A 23,244-nucleotide genomic window follows, 5' to 3' on the forward strand; every position below is an offset into this window, starting at 1 on the left:
ACAATCCTTCCCTTGTTCTTTTCTGTTTTCTCTCCCAAACATGTCCTATTATCCCCAATCTCCCTGCACAATTTCTCATCAGAACCAAGGTTTTTGGAACAAGAGATGGCCATCAGACCCACTTTTGATGCATCGATCCCATCTGCTGACTGCCTCACCATATCCCTCTATCCCTCTTCTCTTCAGAATGAATCTCTATCCATTTCAGTGGCCTCCTGGGATGTCCTGATGGTTTTACCCGTATTGACTTGATTCTACCCGATCACCTCCCTGTCCAGTTGTTGTATTGCTATGTGTTATTTTGTCTCGGCCAGCTATCTGACAGACATGGAAACCCATCGTCATGTTGCAATCTCTCCAAGCGGAGCTACTGAGGAACTCGCACAGGAGGAATTTGCTATTGCGCGATATGAAGTGTGCACTCTCTTCCCCCGATGGGGCACACCCCAATTGCTTATGTTTAGAGCGCTTACAAACAGAAAGCTTGGGGATCCCCCCCCCCCACCCCCCGCCACCCCACTGTGTGCGGAGACGCTGGTGAACTCTGAACCTGTCCCGCCCGTACACCATCTAACACAGGCCAGCTTCCTGCATTAGGGCTTTGAATTGCAGGAGCCAATTATCTGGAGCCCAAATGGGAAGAATGAGTACCTGGTTCAGGTAGCAGATTGCCGAGTCTGTTTCGGAGGGTCGACCTGATTCTGAACTTCCATTGCCAGCTTTGCCAGCTGTGTCACCTTGTAGCCAACTTGACCCTAGAAAGACCGCGGTGACCTTATCTCTGTTTACCCCCCCCCCCCCCCGCATACCCAGCCACACCCCAGGATAGACTTTACTGTTATGGCACTGAACATGTGAATAAAAGTATACGGCAAACTTTTTCATGTGTGGGGAGGGGATAAGAGCTGCCTATCACTTTCAGCACAATGGTGTTGCATGCAAGCATTCAGATTCAGTAGAATTTACACCATTTAATTGTTTGTAAACCGAGGGAGGGAGCTTGCTTAAAAAAAATGAGATCAGCAAGGGACGTAAGTAAACGGATATGGGACATTGAAGGAACTGACAGTTAAGTAGCGATGAGGAGTAAAAGCTGAATGCTGGCTTCTCTTGTCCAACACAGAATGGTAGAAATACACTGAAGTTCAGTATATAGATTGCACAGGTTAGGTAGAACTTACAGCAGAGAAATGGGGCCCAACTAGTCTCTATCAGTGTTGTTGCTCCACACGAGCATGTTGGATGTCGACACTTGGTCAGAATGTGAACATGATGATTCGATGAGTTCTGATCTATGTCCTTCCACCTGCTGATGGACCTGGCACACCCCTCCCGCCCCCCCCCCCCCACTCACCCCAATATCTGAGGTACTTGTGACTTCTTTTGAATTAGATCCATAAAATAAAATATAATAAAAACGTGGCATGAGTCTCACAAACCTGATGTCACTTTTTGTTACAGAGGCACAAAAACCTCAAAATACGCAGATAGAAAGACTGAAGCCCGAAATTAATGAGCACCTTCTCATCTGCAATTTAAACTCTGACCTCTCCCTGCGTTTACTGAACTGCAATTAGAACTCGTGGCTTTGCGGTGACACACTTGCCCCTCAGCAGAATAATACGCAATGTCCTGTCCTTATAAAATGGCAGATAATCTGACACCATGAGCAACTTCAGAGCAAATCTGCTAGTTCCTTTATTCAAAATTAATTCGAAGCATTTTTAAAATGTATTCATTTATTGCTCATCCCTAATTGAGACGGCAGTGGTGGTGAGCTCAGTGACTTGCTTGGCCATTTCAACGGGCAGTTAAGAGTCAACCATATTGCTGTGGGCCTGGAGTCACATATAGACCAGACCGCGTAAAGGCCTAAAGGACATTAATGAACCAGATAGGTTTTTATGACAATCCGGTAGTTACATGGTCACCATTACTGACACTAGCTTTTATTCCAGATTTATTTAATTAACTGAATTTAAATTCCCCAGCTGCTGTGGTGGGATTTGAGCTCACGTCTCCGGATCATTAGTCCAGGCCTCTGGATTACTAATCCAGTAACATAACCGCTATGCTGCCGTACTCGTTGCTGGGTACCATCCGATTAAAACTGGTGAAATCCTGTAATGAATCCAGAAGTGAGCGTGGATCAGAATGGGCATTGGGACCATTACAGCTTGGTCTTGGTGTCTGCTTCGCTAATTATGAAAATTAATTGAAAAGAAGAGTTGCGAGGGTTAATGTCGCGTAGATACATGAGAAAACGTGGGGCTCCTTTTAAAAAGAAAATTGGACTTTTAGGGTGCAATTTTAACCTAACCAACCCATCGGGAAACTGGTGGGATCAGGTTCAACACTGTATTTTGCACCCCGCCTGGTTTTAAAGTCACTGAAGAGAAATATCAGGCAGGGTGTACAACACGCCCTCCACCCAATCCTGTGGGTTTGTTGCCGGGAAAAACCAGACAGTGGTAGCCGTTCCTGTTTCCGTAAATAATGTAATCATGTTCCTTTTTTATCTTGTGGGTTTGAACAAAGCTGATGTGTCAAAGCTCTGCTCACCTTGTGGTTTTATTTCCCCTTCTGACTAATATAACTGGGAGGAGCCTGGCTGTGTGCAGCTACTCTTAGTCTCGTTGTGACCAGGAAAGCTCTCCCTTATATTCCTATATTCAAACCCGGACTTTCAATCTTCATTTGGATAAACCGAATTTCAGTTGGGTGGGATCGGGGGGCGGGATGGTGGGAACAGAGGTTCAACTTTGAAGCCTGACTGAATTCAAATGCCCATCCTATACGTAGACTTTTCAGGGAGGAAGGTCAAACATTTAGGGTTCATGGCTCCATAGAGCGTACCACAACAGGTGGCTTTTACAGAATTACATCTCTCTCTCCTTGGTTCTTCATAGCGACGATCTAAATGAGGAGGAGACGGGTCCAAACTGTGAGCTTCCAACAATTTCCGCTCCCACCGAACCACCCAGTGACCTCCCTGCTCTAAAGGTAAGAAGGAAAGAACAAACGTGCATTTCTACAGTACCTCTCGCATCCTCAGGACATCCCAGCGCGCTTCACAACCAACTCAGCCCCTTTGAAGTGTAGTCACTGTTGTTGTGTAGGTAAATGCGGCGGCTGATTTGTGCATTGCCAGGTCCCACAAACAGCAATGTGAAAATGGCCAAAATAACCGGTTTTGATGGTACTGGTCGAAGGATGAAAGTTGAGAGAACTCCCTACTCTTTGTTGGGGGGGAGGGGGGAAAGAATTGCCATGGGATCTTTTATGTCCACCTAAACGGGAAAGGTGTCTCATCCGAAGGGCCTTGGACAATGCAACAGTTCCAAAGTCGCAACCCAGATAACGTGCTCAAGTTGTCCATTGGCAGGTATTTGCATACAGCACACAGTCCCCACCAAACACTCATCTCTGTGACACCGCAAGTCTAAGATTAGTAAGCACTGAACTATGCCATTTGCATTGTGCATTCCAACAAGTGACAGAATCTAGACAATAATATGAACGCTTTTCAATTCCAATATGTGCAGACGTTGCAAGTCCTTATCAGATTGGTTAATGAGTAACCGTTCTTGGCTCCATGGTCCTGCTCATGAAATAGTTCCAAGGACACAAGCCCTGGAAAATATTTTCTTCCCCATCAACTCTTAATTTTCCCAATTTTGTTCTGTGACTCTGGAAGTACAATCAGCTAATATTTCGGATATAGGCCCTTCTTTAAACGGTGAATGCTGAGCAACCTGCTCGGCATTCCCAACATTCCCTGTTTTTCGATCCAGTTTCCAGCATTTTCTGTTTTTGTCTTTCTGCCTCGCGCTGCGCTATCGCTGATACTTCAGCCACAGTGGCCATTCTTCATCAGTGAGTCCAAACTGCAAGTGATAGCTATTCAACTGTTGGGCCATCGTGGCTGCGCCCAGCTTTCCCCTCATGGGACGTCCCCCCACACATGCACCAGGATTCACTGCAGGGTGATTTGAGTGAACTCTCTGGCTGTCGTTCTTTAACTTGGGGCCACTTGTGCTTTAATGCACTGACTTCCCACTTCAGTGAGCTAATGGAGTAAGAGCTTTACATCGACCCTGGGGCCTTCTGCTCTGTATCTATCTCCCGGCACCACCACCAGGTGGCGGCACACAAACCCACCAGAGGACCCTGACCGTGGCGGCCTTTCCCTTCATCATCTTGCTGGCTGTAGATCTAAAGCGCATTGTCATGTTGGCCAACTTGTGCTGCACACTTCCGCTGAATTATAGCCTCCTTAGACCTGTCTCATGTGACTTTGGAGATGCCTTTCCTGTACAAGCCTAATCCTTCTCTCCCCCCCCCCCCCCCCCCAACCCGGTCCTTTTTATAGCCCGCACCTCTCGCGATCCAATAAGAACATAAGAAATAGGAGCAGGAGTAGTCCCTATGACCCCTTGAGCCTGCTCTGCCATTCAATAAGATCATGGCTGATCATTGACCTCAACTCCACTTTTCCACCTGATCTCCATATCCCTTGATTCCCCGAGACGCCAAAATCTATCTATCACAGCTTGAATATATTCTGGGGCAGAGAATGCCAAAGATTCACAATCCTCTGAGTGAAGAAATTCCTCCTCGTCTCTGTCTTAAATGGCTGACCCCTTATCCTGAGACTATGCCCCCTCGTTCTGGACACTCCAGCCAGGGGAAACATCATCATCATAGGCAGTCCCTCGACATCGAGGAAGACTTGCTTCCACTCTAAAAATGAGTTCTTAGATGACTGAACAGTCCAATACGAGAGCCACAGACTCTGTCACAGGTGGGACAGACAGTCGTTGAAGGAAAGGGTGGGTGGGATTGGTTTGCCGCACGCTGCTTGTGCTTGGTTTCTGCATGCTCTCGACGGTGAGACTCAAGGTGCTCAGTGCCCTCCCGGATGCACTTCCTCCACTTAGGGCGGTCTTTGGCCAGGGACTCCCAGGTGTCGGTGGGGATGTTGCATTTTATCAAGGAGGCTTTGAGGGTGTCCTTGAAATGCTTCTTCTGGCCACCTTGGGCTCGCTTGCCATTTAGGAGTTCAGAGTAGAGCGCTTGCTTTGGGTGTCTTGTGTCGGGCATGCGAACAATGTGGCCCGCCCAGTGGAGCTGATCGATGCTGGGGATGTTGGCCTGGTCGAGGACACTAACGTTGGTGCGTCTGTCCTCCCAGGGGATTTGCGGGATCTTGCGGAGACATCGTTGGTGGTATTTCCCCAGCGATTTGAGGTGTCGACTGTATATGGTCCACGTCTCTGAGCCATACAGGAGGGCGGGTATCACTACAGCCCTGTAGACCATGAGCTTGGTGGCAGATTTGAGGGCCTGATCTTCGAACACACTTTTCCTCAGGCGGTCGAAGGCTGCGCTGGCACACTGGGGGCGGTGTTGAATCTCGTCGTCGATGATAAGAGGCTCCCGAGGTATGGAAAGTGTTCCACGTTGTCCACGGCCGTGCCATGGATCTTGATGACTGGGGGGCAGTGCTGTGCGGTGGGGCCAGGCTGGTGGAGGGCCTTTGTCTTACGGATGTTTAGTGTAAGGCCCATGTTTCCGTACCCCTCAGTGAAGATGTTGACTATGACTTGGAGTTCAGACTCTGTGTGCAGACGCATGTGTCGTCTGCATACTGTAGTTCGACGACAGAGGTTGGGAACAAACAAATGGTGAAGGCGGGTTATTGGATTATTGGAGGCTGAATATTCCAGTGGCACTATGCCCTACTGGTGGTTTTGCTGAGTACAGGAGTACTGGTGACTCCAGCCCTATTGCTCCCTGTGGGTGGGGTATTTTCCACTGGCCTCACCACTAGGCCCCGATGACCTACTTCAAAGCGGGCCTAAAGTATATAGTCTTTGTCTGCGACTGGGGCAGGGTTTATTGGCCTCCAGCGAGGCCTTTCTCACGCATAGTCAAATACCCAACTGGTCAGTTTTCCCTCCATCTCCTCCGCCCATGTGAAGGGAGAGCACAAACATACCGAGTGCTGCTGGGACGGTGGTTCAGTAACGCTCACAAACTAACGTGTTCACTGCCTCCAGGACTGTGCGCGCAAAATTGTTACTCCGGAGCAGTAAGTCCCGTTACACACGGTAAGTGCAGAACCTCTCTGGATTTGTCACAGGATGTTGTCCAATCACTTTTCCCCCTTTGTGCCATGGGCGGCACAGAGCCCGATCATCGCACTGCCCCTTATTGGAGAATAATGGATTCCTTTATCCCCCCCCCCCTCGCCCGCCCCAAGCACGTAGCGACACACCAAAACCTGTTGTCTTCTTTTCCCCAAAGCCACGCTTCTCCAGAGATTTATACTGACCGCGCCTACAGGCAGCAGGTCACAATTCCTCCCAGTCATTAAGATACAGAGACACTACTTACCCAGTTAGGGTGTGGTGTTGACACCCCCGCTGCTCTTTTCTGTACAGTCTCTCGCCGCTCCTTCGCCCCCGACCTCGCTGCTCCTGCTGTACCTGCCCATGCTCCAATCAGCGACCTGGACCTTGATGACGCCACTCTTCACCGCTGTTGCTCTCCTGCGACGTCACGTGTTGCTCCCTGGAGTGGTATGCCGCCAGAAGAGGCGAGGGCCCGGGGGCAGCAGAGGCCAGCCCACACTGCGATATGTGCGCGCACTAGGTCCGTGCAGCAGAGCTGGTCTCCAGTCGTCTTGGTTAATCCTCGCCACTGGACCAAGGCCTCGCTCTGTCAAGCCCGTGTGGTGGCTGGGGTGCACCGGCCACCCCACGTTAAAATAATCCACGCACAGGCATCTTCCACCCTTCCAGATTTAGTTCGGACCTGGAATTTTAGGTCCATCATTGAAACACCCGTGAACTTTTTGACGTGGAAGCAAGTCATCCTCGACTCGAGGGACTGCCTATGATGATGATGATGATGATGCTCGTTTCTGATCCGTTTTACCACAAGAGGGCAGTAGAGTCTCCTGAATAATTAACACATTTTTCTTGAGCTACATAGCCTTGAGCATCTGTCGTAACAAACCCACTGCGACTATAACATTTGATATGTTGGATCGTGCTGGGGTCGGGCTCTATTAGTACGAGGGTTGCCATCTCTGGTTGGCCGCATTAATGCCGGTTTCATCCACGTAACCACCCACCTCTAACTGCCCCGCCCAGTCAAACAGCTTTCCCCACCACCCCCACTCCATCTGCAATATAGTTACAGCTAATATAAACAAAAGCGTTCAAAGAAAATGTTAATAAACACAATTCCCAAACGATTTTTCTCTTAGTTTGCGCAATCTTCAATTCCTGGAGAAGGTTGGCCACCAATGTTCCCTTTAAGCTGCACGACCGCGTAGCGATCTGCAGCTCCCGTGCAGCCGGCTCACTGGCTTTTAAATAGGAAAAACCGCGAATGGCAGTATTTAGAATGGGCCGTGCGCTTCCCTTAAAGGGACCGTGCACCCCCACCCCCCCCCAAAACATTAAAGGGAACTTTGCTGGCAACCCTACCCAGTACCTCGCCCATGTATTCAATCTTCATGTGAGAGCCTGGACACTGAGTGTAAACTGGCTGTTTGACTAGTAGCTGCGGCACTTCAAACAGCCTGATGCTGTCCTCTTGATAAATAAACTCAGATGTTCTTGGAGCGTGATCAGGGACAGGGAACCCAAGGCCGATTATTTTTGTTCCCCCTCCCTCACTCGATTTACAGAAACCAGTTTTAAGCCTCTGTACAAAAGTCTGTAACTTCAAACACACACTGAAGTCAGTTAAAAGTTTAATTAAAAGTTATTTTGTTGGCCATCGGTTGGATTTGCCACTGACTGTTCTGTGGTGAAGGGGCTCCCTCTGCTGGTATTGTTTTGAATTTACACTTGAAATTTGAATTTGTGAACTGATTGTGTTTGTATTTTCATACTGAACTTGAAATACTTTTTTGGGTAAAACTTCGATGTGAAAATCTAGTGTTGTGCTGCACCTGCAACAGACTGACTTGGGCACAATGACTTGTATTTATATAGAAAAGGAGAAAGACTTGCAATTATATAGCCCCTTTGACGATCACCAGACATCTCAAAGTGCTATAAAGCCAATTAAATACTTTTGGAGTGTAGACACTGTTGTAATGTGGGAAACCCGGCAGCCAGTTTGTGCCCAGCAAGCTCCCACAAACAGGAATGTGATAATGACCAGCTAATCTGTTTTCGTGATGTTGATTGAGGGATAAATATTGGCCTGAACACCGGGCATAACTCCCCTGCTCTTCTTCAAAATAGTGCCATGGGATCTTTTACAACCACCTGAGAGAGCAGACGGGGCCTCTGTTTAACATCTCTTCCAAAAGATGGCACCTCCGACAGTGCAGCACTCCCTCAGTACTGCACTGGAGTGTCAGTCTAGAATTTTGTGCTCAAATCCCTGGAGTGGGACTTGAACCCACAGCCTCCTGACTCAGAGGCGAGAGTGCTACCCACTGAGCCTCAGCTGATACTGCATAGAGCACATTTAATGTAGTTAAAATGTCCGAAGGTACTTCGCAGGAGCGTTATCAAACAAAATTTTACACTGAGCCACAGAAAGAGATATAAAGAGGTAGGTTTTCAGGAGCATCTTAAAGGAGGAGAGCGAGGCGGAGAGGTTTAACGAGGGAATTCTAGAGCTTAGGATCTTTACAGCTGAAGTCATGGTCGCCAATGGAGGAGCATTTAAAATCGGGGAAGCACAAGAGGCCAGAATTGGCGGAGATCTCAGAGGGTTGTAGAGCTGGAGGAGGGTTACAGAGAGTGTGAAAGGTGAGGCCATGGAGGATTTTGAAAGCCAGGCTGAGAATTTTAAAATTGAGGTGTTGCCAGACCGGGAGCCATTGTAAGTCAGTGAGGGCGGGAGTGGGGGAGTGGTGAGTGAACGGGACTTGATGTGAGTTAGGATACAGGCAGCAGAGTTTTGGATGAGTGCAGGTGCAAGGTGGGAGGCCGGCCAGCAGTGCATTGAAAATAGTCGAGTCTGGAGGTAATAAAAGCATGGATGTATTCAAGAGGGAGTTAGATATGGCCCTTATGGCTAAGGGGATCAAGGGGTATGGAGAGAAAGCAGGAAAGGGGTACTGAGGGAATGATCAGCCATGATCTTATTGAATGGCGATGCAGGCTCGAAGGGCCGAATGGCCTACTCCTGCACCTATTTTCTATGTTTCTGTGAGGGTTTCAGCAGCGGATGAGCTGAGGCAGTGGCAGAGGCGATGCTACGGAGGTGGAAGTAATAACGATATTGTGATTCTGAAGCCATCAGCTGAACGCCTCAATTTTTATTTTTATTTTCCTAATTTATTCACCAATTTCTCCCTCATTTTCTCTCCTGGAGGTGCTAATTGCAGTTCGGGTAAGGTTGCATGGTTGCCCGATGCCTTCCAGTATCTTACCTAAAGTTGCTCATCGTGTATCAGCCTGGACAGTGAGTGTAGGCAGGCTATTTAACCGATTGGACCGTCACCGATGAGCCCGATCCTGTTAAAATGAAAAGGGGAACCATTTTGTCTCTCTTTAGCCTGAGGTATCTTTCCGTGTTATTGGAAGTTGGATCACTAAGCCGTACCAGTGAACTCCTAGCCAATCCCACCTCTGATCAACCTTGGAGTGCTGCTGTTGAGGGTAAGCGGGAGCCTCCCTTTTGAATCCTGGCCAAATCTGAGTTTGCTATTCGTGGCTCGAGCTCTCCCCACGTTGTCATTTGACTGGCAATTAAACTCCGAAAATTAAATCTGTACCTTTAGCTCGATGGCCTGTCTTTTCTTTATTATTCAACTGGAAGGGGGACATTTGTAGTTTTCACAGTCTTCTCACTCTCCAACCCCCTCTGCTTTCTCGAAGTTCAAGGCAATTGTCCTATTCCAAAAACAGATTCAAGGCACGCCTCATAGAATCATAGAATGGTTACAGCACGGAAGAAGGCCATTTGGCCCATTGAGCCCGTGCGCTGGCTCTCAGCTAGTCACACTCCCCTGCCCTTTCCCCGCAACCTTTTTTCCTTCAGATACTTATCCAACTCCATTTTGAAAGCCATGATTGAGTCTGCCTCCACCACCCTCTCAGGCAGTGCATTCCAGATCTCACCCACTCACTACGTAAAAATGTTTTTCCTTGCATCGCCTCTGCTTTTGCCAATCACCATAAATCTGTGCGCTCTGGTTCTCAACCCTTCAGCCTTTGGAAACAGTTTATCTTTATTTACTCTATCTAAACCCTTCATGCTTTTAAACACCTCGATCAAATCTCCTCTTAGCCTTCTCTGCTCCAAGGAGAATAACCACAGCATCTCCAGTCTATCTTCATAACTCTAATCCCTCATCCTTCAAACCTTTCTGGAAAATCTCTTGCGTCCCCTCTCCGAGGCCTTCATGTCCGTCCTGACGAGTAACTGTGTGCAATCTGCTGCCCAGTGTGGGACGCAATACTCTAGCTGGGGTCAAATTATTTTGTTTGGGCACCCCTATTATGTGCCTACTGTGTACTAATACCCTGAAATGCTTCTTATTCAAACAGTCAGCATTAATTTCTGAAATCTGACCCCTGAAAATACAATTTCAGTTCTCGCTGAACAAAGTCTTTAAATCTCATCCAGTTCTCCAGCTCACCACAGCATATGTGATTGAGTGCAGTTACTCGTTATTTCGGTGCTGTTTTATACAGCGTTGTCTAGTGCAACAATGTAATTTGGACAATCTGGAGTCACTTGTTTGCTCTCTCGGTGTGATACTTAATGATTTTAAATATACACAGTGCCGCCCTTGTTGGCGCGTGCGATCTGTACAATCTGTAATTCTGATCATTTAAAGAGCTTGTTAATTGCTCTGTAATTAGCCTTTGATCTCGCACAGACTCTAACTCTGAGACGCACTGTCGCCCCAGCCCAGCTCTAACTCGTTATCTGGGTGCCTCAACAGTCAGTCTCAAAAGCAAGCCATTCCTCGCGTGCGAAGCACCTCGAGACGTTTCAGTGATGGCATAAGGGTGCTACACGCTGCCTTAACTTTACCGTTTTAAAAAATCACTGGATTTTAGCTCCGTGCCGCCAAGCTGCGATAAACTGCGATGTTGCGCGTCAACAACTGAGCTTTAAAATAAAGGCGGTGAAGAGTTGGTGTTGCTACAAAGCCTTCAAGGACACCCTCACAGCCTCCTTGAAGAAGTGCAGCATCTCCACCGACACCCGGGAATCCCTGGCCCAAGACCGCTCAAAATGGAGGAGAAGCATCCGGGAAGGCGCCAAACACCTCGAGTCTCTTCATCGGGAGCCCGCGGAAACCAAGCTCAAACAGCGGAAGGAGCGCCCGACAACCCAAGCACCCCACCCTCAACCTACAACCGCCGTCTACCCCACCTGTGACCGAGACTGTAAGTCCCGCATTGGACTCATCGGTCACCTAAGAACTTGTATTAGTGTGGAAGCAAGTCATCCTCGACTTGGGGGGCTACCTAAGAAGAGAAGAAGTAATGATGCTGTGAGGCGGTTCACTGCTGTCCAGTTGGAGTCTTTACATTGTCACCACATGTTTCCAGTAGAGTGGATAAGGATAAGGGAGAACCAGTTGATGTGGTATATTTGGACTTTCAGAAGGCGTTCGACAAGGTCCCACACAAGAGATTGATGTGCAAAGTTAGAGCACATGGGATTGGGGGTAGTGTACTGACATGGATTGAGAACTGGTTGTCAGACAGGAAGCAAAGAGTAGGAGTAAATGGGTACTTTTCAGAATGGCAGGCAGTGACTAGTGGGGTACCGCAATGTTCTGTGCTGGGGCCCCAGCTGTTTACACTGTACATTAATGATTTAGATGAGGGGATTAAATGCAGTATCTCCAAATTTGCGGATGACACTAAGTTGGGTGGCAGTGTGAGCTGCGAGGAGGATGCTGTGAGGCTGCAAAGCGACTTGGATAGGTTAGGTGAGTGGGCAAATGCATGGCAGATGAAGTATAATGTGGATAAATGTGAGGTTATCCACTTTGGTGGTAAAAACAGAGAGACAGACTATTATCTGAATGGTGACAGATTAGGAAAAGGGGAGGTGCAAAGAGACCTGGGTGTCATGGTACATCAGTCATTGAAGGTTGGCATGCAGGTGCAGCAGCCGGTTAAGAAAGCAAATGGCATGTTGGCCTTCATAGCAAGGGGATTTGAGTACAGGGGCAGGGAGGTGTTGCTACAGTTGTACAGGGCATTGGTGAGGCCACACCTGGAGTATTGTGTACAGTTTTGGTCTCCTAACCTGAGGAAGGACATTCTTGCTATTGAGGGAGTGCAGCGAAGGTTCACCAGACTGATTCCCGGGATGGCGGGACTGACCTATCAAGAAAGACTGGATCAACTGGGCTTGTATTCACTGGAGTTCAGAAGAATGAGAGGGGACCTCATAGAAACATATAAAATTCTGACGGGGTTAGACAGGTTAGATGCAGGAAGAATGTTCCCAATGTTGGGGAAGTCCAGAACCAGGGGTCACAGTCGAAGGATAAGGGGTAAGCCATTTAGGACCGAGATGCGGAGGAACTTCTTCACCCAGAGAGTGGTGAACCTGTGGAATTCTCTACCACAGAAAGTTGTTGAGGCCAATTCACTAAATATATTCAAAAAGGAGTTAGATGAGGTCCTTACTGCTAGGGGGATCAAGGGGTATGGCGAGAAAGCAGGAATGGGGTACTGAAGTTGAATGTTCAGCCATGAACTCATTGAATGGCGGTGCAGGCTAGAAGGGCCGAATGGCCTACTCCTGCACCTATTTTCTATGTTTCTATGTTTCTATGGAGGAGTTCACAGCTAACCATTAACTCACCCACGTGGAGTCAGGTTCCATTAATAACTCCGCAGTTCACCTTTGGAGGTTACGTCCCCTTCAGATCCTAATGGGTTCAACTTGTTCTTGTCCCTGTACCTTGGTTTATTCTTGCCGTGCTTTGATTTGATGGGTTGTTCTAGCGTGTAGAATGATGGTTCATTCTGGTAATATGACTTGCTTAATCCAGGCTTTGGATGCAGACACAAAATTTGTCCATCCCTATGGTTGTAGATGTCAAGAGCCAAAAGCCAGCACTGTCAACTTATGCCAAAATGGCACCTTTTAATGTGGTGAAGCATTTCAAGGTGCTTCATGGGGCGGAGGGGGTCGTCTGATCGGATTAGGAGAAGGTTCGGGGGGGGGGGTGACCAAAGTCGTCGTTGAAGAAATGTTTGGCATATTTATTGTCCCTTAAATTCCGGTTGGAGGCTTCTTTTGGACGATCGCCTCCGACCGGAGAATTTTTACGCAAGTACCTGGTAGTCCCGGAAGAGCGTGGGATTCCAGTGGGGAGGCCTTCTCTTCCCGCGCTGCGAAGCGGGCTGTCGTCCTCCAGGTTCCCACGCAGAAGGTGCAGTCACGTGTGACTGCTCAGCCAATCAGGTACAGTATTCCACAGCTTTCTCATTAATAGCAATGGAACTCCGTATCTACCAGTTCTCATTGCTATTAATCAGAAAAAAACCCACACTAAACACCATAATAAAAAACACACCTCACATAATTAAAATTAATTGAAATTAAAGTTAATAAATGTCTTAGAAAAAAATTCCAATTTTTAAAAAAGTATTTTTAATTATGGTTTAAAATAAGCTTACTGTAGTGGGCAGGGTTTTTAAAAATAAAATGTTTTTTTAATGTTTTTTAATGCTTTTGTGTGTTTTAAAACTCTTACACCTGTAAAAGTAGGCTATGCAGCTGCTTTTATCAGGCGCAAGAGTTGTCAGGACATTTGCTGGGCAAGATATGGGTAAATACCGCAATCTTGCCCTTGCAAATGTCCTCGCTCCCGAGATGCGGAGGATCTTCAGCGCATGCGTATTGTGCGTTGAAAACCGGCTTTTGCGATGTGTTCTCGGGTCCGTACACACTCCGTACGGACCCGGGGAGGCTGGGATTTCTGGGCCATTACTTATAATCTACAGCACAGAAACAGCCCATTCTACCCAACTGGTCTGTGCTGATGTTTATGCGCACTCCCACCCTACTTCATCTCACCCTATCGGCATATCCTTCTATTCCTTTCCCCCTGATGTGCTTACCTAGCTTCACCTTAAATGCATCTTTGCTATTTGCCTCAACTGCTCCATGTGGTGGTGGGTTCCTCCTGAATCCTTCTTGACTTTACAGGTGACTATCTTTTATTTAGGACCTCTAGTTTTGGCACGTCCCCACAAGTGGAAACATCTTCTTTATGTCTACCTTATCAAACCCCGTCATAATTTTAAAAGACCTCAATCAGGTCACCCCTCGGTCTTCTCTGTAGAGAAGAGCTCCAGCCTGTTCAACCTTTCCTGGTAAGTATATCATCTCAGTTCTGGTGTCATCCTTGTAAATCTTTTTTTGCACCAACCCCAAGTGCCTCTATATCCTTTTTATAATATGGCAATCAGAACAGTGCACAGTATCAATCTCCATTCTGAAAGTTTGAGAGAGTTCCAGATTTCCATTATCCTGTGAAGAAGTACTTCCTGACATCACCCCCTGAACGGCCTTGCAATAACTCACAATGCACCAGTGTTAAACCCTCCAATTGCACATCACTATCTGGGGTCTCAACCGGAGCTAGCCTGCTCTTTGAAGCATTGTATTTAAAATGTATAACATATCGGTGAACATATTAAATCATTACTGTAACAGTCAAATCAAATTAAATGTTGCCATCTTCATAAAAGCACAACTAATATTTTTTTTACATACTTCAAATATGCCACGAGGCAGAGTTGTTGAATATTGATCTGCCCGCCCCCTGTATTTGCCAATATTGGTGCCTGACAATTTACAAAGTGCTGTCAGTATTGGCATGAATTAGTCCCAGGAGTGTGGCCAGGAAACACTCGGTAATATACTAACGCACAACAAGCACGCGCCTTATCTGACCAAAGGTCAGCGACCTGAAACGCAAACTCTGTTTCTTGCTCCACAGATGCTGCCTGACCTGCTGAGTGTTTCCAGCATTTTCTGTTTTTATTACACACCTTTATCCTGTTTTCTAACCGCCCAAAACGTAATGCTGGCGATGCAAACAAGATAGCTGCGAATTTCTCGGAGAGAGTTCGAAAGAACCATTCGGTTTATCCCAAGGGATCCCCATTTCTGGAAACTTGTGCTCCCTTTAAAGAGTTTGAAGATTTTTATGAATGAAGTGAATTTCCAGGTGACATCATTGGGCTGGTATCATTTTGACAAAGCTTTTGAAGGCAGGAAGAGACATGGGAATTGGGAAGGCGGTGGTGGGGGGGGGAAGAGGTTTCGATAGAGAATTGCTAGGCGAGGGGCACGACAGCTGAAGGATTTGCCACTAATGGGGGAGCAAATGATTATTTAAATGGGGAGAGATTACAAAATGCCGAGGTACAGAGGGACCTAGGGGTCCTTGCCCATGAAACACAAAGTTAGTATGCAGGTACAGCAAGTAATTGAGGAAGGCAAATGGAATGTTGGCCTTTATTGCAAGGGGGATGGAGTATAAAAGCAGAGAAGTTCTTCTACAACTGTACAGGGTATTGGTAAGACCACACCTAGAGTACTGCGTACAGTTTTGGTCTCCTTATTTAAGGAGGGACATACTTGCATTGGAGGCAGTTCAGAGAAGGTTCTTGAGGATGATTCCTGAGATGATAGGATTGTCTTATGAAAAAAGGTTGAGCAGGTTGGGCCTATACTCATTGGAGTTTAGAAGAATGAGGTGATCTTATTGAAATGTATAAGATTCTGAGGGGGCTTGACAGGATAGATTCAGATAGGATGTTTTCCCTCGTGGGGGAATCTAGAACTAGGGGGCATAGATTCAGAATAAGGAGTCGTCCACTTAAAATGGAAATGAGGGGGAATTTCTTCTCTCAGAGGGTTGTGAATCTTTGGAATTCTCTACCCCAGAGAGCTGTGGAGACCTGGTCATTGAATGGAGGTGGAGATAGACAGATCTTTGAACGATAAGGGAGTGAAGGGTTATGGGGAGCGGGCAGGGAAGTGGAGTCGAGACCAAGATCAGATCATGATCTTAATTAAATGGCGGAGCAGGCTCGAGGGGTCAAATGGCCTACTCCTGCTCCTTATGTTAAAGTGTGATGGTGGGGATGCAATGATGCTGATTGTGAGAGCATTGTAGGTGTAGAGCGGTGTGTGACCACAATGATTTTATCACTAGGACAAGAAGCACTGGGGGATGGATAGGCAGTCGCATGTGGTGCAGGATAGCAGTGACTGGGATGATGTGGGTGTGAGCAGGATCGCGTGTGAGATATGATGTTGCCAATGGAGTTTGTGTGTGGGGTGGAGCCCAGGAGGCCAATGATGATAAATGCTGGAGGTGAGCGAGAAAGAAAGACTTGCATTTATATAGCACCTTTCCCGACCACCGGATGTCTCAAAGCGCGTTACAGCCATTGAAGTACTTTTGGAGTGTAGTCACGGTTGTGATGTGGAAAACGCGGCAGCCAACTGCGCACAGCAAGCTCCCACAAACAGCAATGTGATAGTGACCAGATAATCTGTTATTTTTTTTAGTGGTGTTGATTTAGGGATAAATGTTGCCCAGGACACTGGGGATAACTCTGCTGCTCTTTTTCGAAATAGTGCCGTGGGATCTTTTACGTCCACCTGAGAGGACAGACGGGGCCTCGGTTTAACGTCTCATCTGAAAGACGGCACCTCCGACAGTGCAGCGCTCCCTCAGCACTGCACTGGAGTGTCAGCCTAGATTTATGTGCTCATGTTCCTGGGAGTGGGACTTGAACCCACAACCTTCTGACTCAGATGAGTGTGCTACCCACTGAGCCATGGCTGACACTAGCGAGAGGTAAAGGCAGCCAGTGTGTCAGTCATTCAGTTCTTTCAGACTGATTTAACCCTTTCTTTACCTTTTTGGCAAGGTATTTCCAGGTGTCCGCCTGCTAACAATACTTGCTCCTAGTCCTCTGCAGGCGCTGCTCGAGAATGTGCACAATCGGGGGCGGGGAGCTTTCCCTGCCGTTATCTTTAGCCATCACAACTTGTGGGGCAGGAATTGGCGTTCCTTCCTTGCCTTCCCGGTGTTGCGGAGCTGCAACTAGAGACCCCCCACCCATGGCTCACTACGCTGGAGCCCGAGTTGCACTGCTTCATTTCCCAGCCCGAGAACATGAAGCTCTTTCTTGTGTTTGCAGAACGTTGCTGAGGACCTCGACAACCTGCTATCAGCACTGAGCGAGAATCTGATCGATTTCACCGACCCTGCCCCGCTGGTAGGTACCCACAGTTCTATTTGTAATTGAGTTTCGGCGACGCCTGGCAAGGGTGGGGTGTGGGGGGTGGGGGGGGCGGGGGGGATAAGTTGTAATTTGACCCGACTGATGCGCACCGACAAACCACAGTCTCTGCAGGAGCTCGCTCACTTTCTGCTTTGGTGGAGCATCTGTATAATTATCTGTTAATGAGAGAGAATCAACGGATTCAGAGAGCCCAACGTTTCATCTCAGACAAAATTATAGTTTAGCGACAAGCGTTCCCAAGCACCTCATTCCCGAGCCAAATTTCAGCGGGAAAAAAAAAGAAAGACTTGCATTTATATAGCGCCTTTCACGACCACTGGACATCTCAAAGCGCTTTACAGCCAAAGAAGTACTTTTGACGTGTAGTCACTGTTGTAATGTGGGAAACGCGGCAGCCAATTTGCGCACAAGCAAGTTCCCACAAACTGCAATGTGACAATGATCAGATAATCTGTTTTTTGGTTATGTTGATTAAGGGATGAATATTGGTCAAGCCACCGGGGATAACTCCCCTGCTCTTCTTTGAAATAGTGCCATGGGATCTTTTACGTTCACCTGAGAAAGCAGACGGGGCCTCAGTTTAACATCTCATCCAAAAGACTGCACCTCTGACAGTGCAGCGCTCCCTCAGCACAGCACTGAAGTGGGAACTTAGCTTTATTTTGTACTCGAGCACCTGGAGTAGGTTTTTTTTTTTGAGTTCCTCAACGTACGCCTTTGTGCCTGTCATCAACTAGCCTGTTGTAGACCTGCTATTTCATGTGTCCAAGGCTGATCTGAGCCACTCTGATCATTTATCCTTGTGGGTCTTGTCTCCAGCCAGCAGAAGTGATGGCCATCAGCAGCAGCTTCACTGCAGCATCACCATTGAAGAGCTCAGTGGCAGCCTAGAATTGATCGTTGTTGTTCCTTCTATCCCCTGTGATCCCAGCTACCCTGCTGTTAAAAAAAATTCATTCATGGGATGTGGGCATCGCTGGCAAGGCCAGCATTTATTGCCCAGATGTTTCCCCTGGCTGGGGAGTCTAGAACCAGGGGTCACAGTCTCCGAATAAGGGGTCGGCCATTTAGGACCGAGATGAGGAGAAATGCCTTCACTCAGAGGGTGGTGAATATTTGGAATTCTCTACCCCAGAGGGCTGGGGAAGCTCAGTCGTTGAGAATATTCAAGACAGCGATCGATAGACTTTTTGATATTAAGGGATATGGGGATAGTGCAGGTAGAAGGTCAGCCATGATCTCAGTAAATGGCAGAGCAGGCTCGAGGGGCCAAATGGCCTCCTCCTGCTCCTATTTCTTATGTTCTTATTCTCTTATCCATAATTGCCATTGAGAAGGTGGCTGCCTTGACAATTGAGTGGTTTTGCTGGGTCATTTCAGAAGGCAGTTAAGAGTCAACCACACTGCTGTATGGTCTGGAGTCACATATCGGCCAGACCAGGTAAGGGCAGCAGATTTCCTTCCCTAAAGGACATTGGTCTTTATGACAATCCGGTCATTACATGATCACAATTACTAGTCCTAGCTTTTTATTCCAGATTTATTTAACTGAATTTAAATTCCCCAGCTTCCATGGTGGGATTTGAATTCTTATCTCCGGATCATTAGTCCAGACCTCTGGATTACTAGTCCAGTAACATTTCTGCTATGCTACTGTTCCTGCTGAGACATTGCTGGTCAACCAAAATATTTAGCTATTTCTTCTGATGTCTGAATTTTGAACAACATTTTTGGTGTCGATATAGGGTGGAGTCGTTGCAAATGGAATTTTCAATCGTGACGTTTCTTCTGCCGTAAAAGTAACGAAGCCAGTTGCGGAGTCTACACTCTTTCCACTACCATCTCCGACTCCAGCTCAACATTCCTTGGAGTCGACATTTCCAACCAGGTAAAGTCTCACTGACAACGTCTGCCACTATGGGATAAATGGATATGCTTTAAACCAAGCCTTGTATTTAATAGCAAATGGGAGCTGGATCACCAGTTGGTGTGTGTCTATTATATATTAAATTTGGTACATGGGGTGCACTATTCATTGAAAACTAAGGACCTGCAGTACCTGTTGTTCATGTAGGTGGTGCCTTGATAGGAATATTCAATGTTAAAGGTGTCACTGTGTGTGACACTCGAGAGCTGCTATTTTATAGTGACCGTAAAGGATCTTGTGATCATCGGACTTGAACAAATCGTTAAAAATGTTTTCATCCATCATTTTTTTAAGTGACTGAAATCTCTAATCGTGCCATGATCTCATTGAACGGTGGAGCAGGCTCAAGGGGCCAAATGGCCTACTCCTGCTCCTAATTCTTACGTTCTTATGTTCTAATGTCCAAAAAAAATACATTTTCTTTGTTTAAAAAGGAGTGTGAGTGAGAGAGACAGAAATGAGTGTTCTGATGATGCATCTGTAGTAACTTTTGTCTTCCATTATCTTAAAAAAGTGTATTAAACTGAGGGAATGAGAGAATGTCTATGTCTTTTTGTTTTCAATGTGAATTTTTTTTCCAAAATCTGTTGAATTTAGAAGCAAGCTAATTGCCTCAGCCGTGAGGTGAGTATCAGTGACCCAAGAGAGAATGGAAGGGTACAGGGGTCGAGTAGGTAATTGAAAGTGAAATGGCTAGGGAGTCATGAAACAAGTGGGGGTGGTATGGAGAGGAATATTGGTAATGGAAGGGTAATGGGCAGGGGAAGCAATGGATGTGGGTGGAAGCACCAGTGATCGGGAAATGGGAGAGAAGCACAAAGAGTTGGGTGAGATGCGGAGGGTGAAACAGTAAGCTGAAGACAGCAGTGTCATGAGAGATTGACTAGTGTGAGTTAATTTTGTGTTGGAGGACTTGAAAGCCATTGATAAACGCATCCTCTGACACCAAATTCTATCTTGTATTGGATTCTACGCATCTATCACCACCATCCCGACCAAATGCCAGTTATTTCCCCGTGTCCCAGTACATTTGATTTCAAAGTTTACGTCTTCAAATCCCTTCATGACCTTACATTACCGACCTCTGTAATCTCCTCCAGATTTACTGTTTAGCTCTGCTCTTCTGACTCATCTACTGCGCTTAACGTCCACCTCCTGCATTCATGGAAGAATCTTCAGCCATTATGCCCAAAACTCTTGAATTTCCTCCACCTTCTCAAGTCCTTCTGCCTTGCAAACATCTCTTGAAAAACCACCTCAGAACTCATCTCTTCGACCAAGAGCTTCAGTCAACTCCCATAATGTTCCCCCCCCCGTCCCAACTCCTGTACCATGCTCTCCTCTCCTCTCTATTGCAAAGGGGATGGAGTATAAAAGCAGGAAGTCTTGCTACAGCTATACAGGGTATTGGTGAGGCCACACCTGGAATACTGCGTGCAGTTTTGGTTTCCATATTTACGAAAGGATATCTTTGCTTTGGAGGCAGTTCAGAGAAGGTTCACTCGGTTGATTCCGGAGATGAGGGGGTTGACTTATGAGGAAAGGTTGAGTAGGTTGAGCCTCTACTCATTGGAATTCAGAAGACCGAGAGGTGATCTTATCGAAACGTGTAAGATTATGAGGGGGCTTGACAAGGTGGATGCAGAGAGAATGTTTCCACTGATGGGGGAGACTAGAACTAGGGGACATAATCTTAGAATAAGGGGCTGCCCATTTAAAACTGAGATGAGGAGGAATTTCTTCTCTGAGGGTTGTAAATCTGTGGAATTCGCTGCCTCAGAGAGCTGTTGAAGCTGGGTCATTGAATAAATTTAAGACAGAGACAGACAGTTTCTTAACCGATAAGGGAATAAGGGGTTATGGAGAGCGGACAGGGAAGTGGACCTGAGTCCATGATCGGATCAGCCATGATCTCATTAAATGGCGGAGCAGGCTCGAGAGGCCGTATGGCTTACTCCTGCTCCTATTTCTTTTGTTATATTTTTATAAAGCACCTTGGGACCTTTCACTGTTAAGGATGTTATGTCCGTTATTTCATGTGTTGTGATGGATGTTGTTTACCTCCTGCAGCATTATTGCAAAGGATGTGGAGAAGACTGCGAGGCCCAAGGGGTTGCTGACGACGGAGTTGTGAGAACTATAGGGCTTGCCTTTTAGCTGTTTGAGATGAACACGACAGTCAAAAGGTGCATTCAGACTGTAAGATGCACCGCTATTCCACGTGGAGTAACCCAGCAACATCGACAACCTCCTTTTGTACAAAATCCCAGCTCCACACTCTTTTCTCCCCCCCCCCCCTCCTTTTAAACGTCTGGGGACGGTGGCTGAGGTGGGACACCCTCCTGATGAAACCTTGCTTTTCGCACCCACAACAAAGCTTGAACAAAAAAGGCTTTGAGTTCCTACGAAAGAGAATGTGAATTCCTCCAGGCTGCTGATGGCTGAAAACGACTGGAAAAACTGGCACGCCTACAGGCGGCATTCAAAACTGGAGCAACTCCGATAATTTCATCTCAACAAAATAAGACCCATTTGCCGGCGTGAAGAAAGCTTTGTGTTGACTACTGATGCTAAGAATGAACTGCTGTCTGAAGCTGGAACAACACTAAAGGGGTAATCAGTGGCTGCGAGCATGGTGCCGTGTCCACAGGGAGTGCGGGTCGGAGATGGGGGGTCATAATATTGTAGCCCCGATTCTCCGATCCGAGCTCTCCCGCTGGGAGCAACGGATTGGATATCAATATGTGCAACGGATCAGCCCTTTCATATATAACGCTTTTGAGAAGAGTTGGACACTTTAACGCCTCAGATTTTTGTTTAAAATCTGAGGCATCTCTCCACATGTAGATTCAGGCTCTAGCTCCAGGGTGCTAGTGAAGTGACGTGTGGGGAATGGAGGGGGCCGGAGTGGGGGAGGGGTAACACCAGCACTGATCTGGAACCACACACTGATTCTCCTGAAGTCTCCGCATGCTCTGGCAACCGTTTTGATAACACTTTTGATTTGGGGCCCTCGGGCGGGGCCCTTTCGACACGGAAAGAGGACTTGAGCCTTTATCGAAAATATTCAATTATTTTGACAATTGTTCTCTCACCAGCGCAGAGTGCTTGGAACCAAAAAAAAGGCATGGGAAATACCGGGGAAGGCACAGCAGACCCATCAGCGTTGGAAATAGGCAGGTGGTTTCACTGGGCACCCTTCATCAGGAGGCAGAAACACGAAGGGGAAAGGACCACGTGGCTTGTGAAGAGCGGGGGGAAGAAATACTGTGACCGTGCAACATTCAACCAGTAATCTTTGTCATATTGTAACTTTTTTTTTTCCAACTAAAAGTTTTTAGATCCTTTACATTCCCCTCTCCATTTAGGTTTTTGTTTCTTCCTGGCTCCCCCCCCCCCACCCCCCCCGCGCACACACACTCGTTCCCCAAACGCCCTGCATGTGTTCCCCCTGATGCTGCTCCATAATTGGATTCATAGAGCTGTATGAAGGTAGCTTAGAGTGAGCAGTCCCCCATGCCTTCTCCTATCTGCCCAGTTCTCTTGCTGGGGAGAGGGGGGAGTGGGGGCTGCACCTCCACTCTCTCATCATGTCTGGCAGGTGAATTCACTCTGTGTGGCTGCTTTAAGTGGGGGACATGCCTGCTCCATTTACCTTGTAAGCTACAGTTCTGTAGTATCTATTCAGAGGAAGGTCCCTTCATCACATTCTGTTTTACCCCTCCTTCCTACCCCCCCCCCCCCCCCCCCCAAGCCAGGCGTTTCCTTAACTCCGTATCGTGTTGCATTTAAACAGTTAGTGGAGGAGCAAAACTCACACGGAACAAACTAAATGTGCAGCTGCTATTCCACAGAGTCATGGCCTGCTATGCAGCTTTCACACTGCTCTTATCCAACTGGCCCAACCCCTCTTCAGGGACTACCGCTGCGAATCTTTTGTGTGACTTTACTGAGATCAAGGGAGTGTGTATAAACTGGCGATGGATCAGTGCACGCTTTAAAGTTCTTCATAAAAGTAGTGTA

The 23,244-nt window shown here is 47.2% G+C and overlaps 1 protein-coding gene across 1 annotated transcript in view; it reads left to right on the top strand.

Annotated features, from left to right (window-relative positions):
• The window catches only part of epb41l5 (erythrocyte membrane protein band 4.1 like 5), a 208,827-nt gene extending 186,714 nt beyond the window's left edge, over window positions 1-22,113 (top strand). Inside the window, exons 21-24 of the mRNA XM_070874359.1 lie at window positions 2,910-3,003; window positions 17,190-17,267; window positions 19,040-19,182; window positions 21,292-22,113. Of these exons, the coding sequence (XP_070730460.1) occupies window positions 2,910-3,003; window positions 17,190-17,267; window positions 19,040-19,182; window positions 21,292-21,355 (379 nt within the window). The 3' untranslated portion in view covers window positions 21,356-22,113. The remainder of the gene's footprint in view (window positions 1-2,909; window positions 3,004-17,189; window positions 17,268-19,039; window positions 19,183-21,291) is intronic.
• The last annotated feature ends 1,131 nt before the right edge of the window (window positions 22,114-23,244 follow it).

The sequence above is a fragment of the Pristiophorus japonicus genome, chromosome 3, assembly GCF_044704955.1.
Source record: "Pristiophorus japonicus isolate sPriJap1 chromosome 3, sPriJap1.hap1, whole genome shotgun sequence".
Classification (NCBI taxonomy): Eukaryota; Metazoa; Chordata; class Chondrichthyes; family Pristiophoridae; genus Pristiophorus; species Pristiophorus japonicus.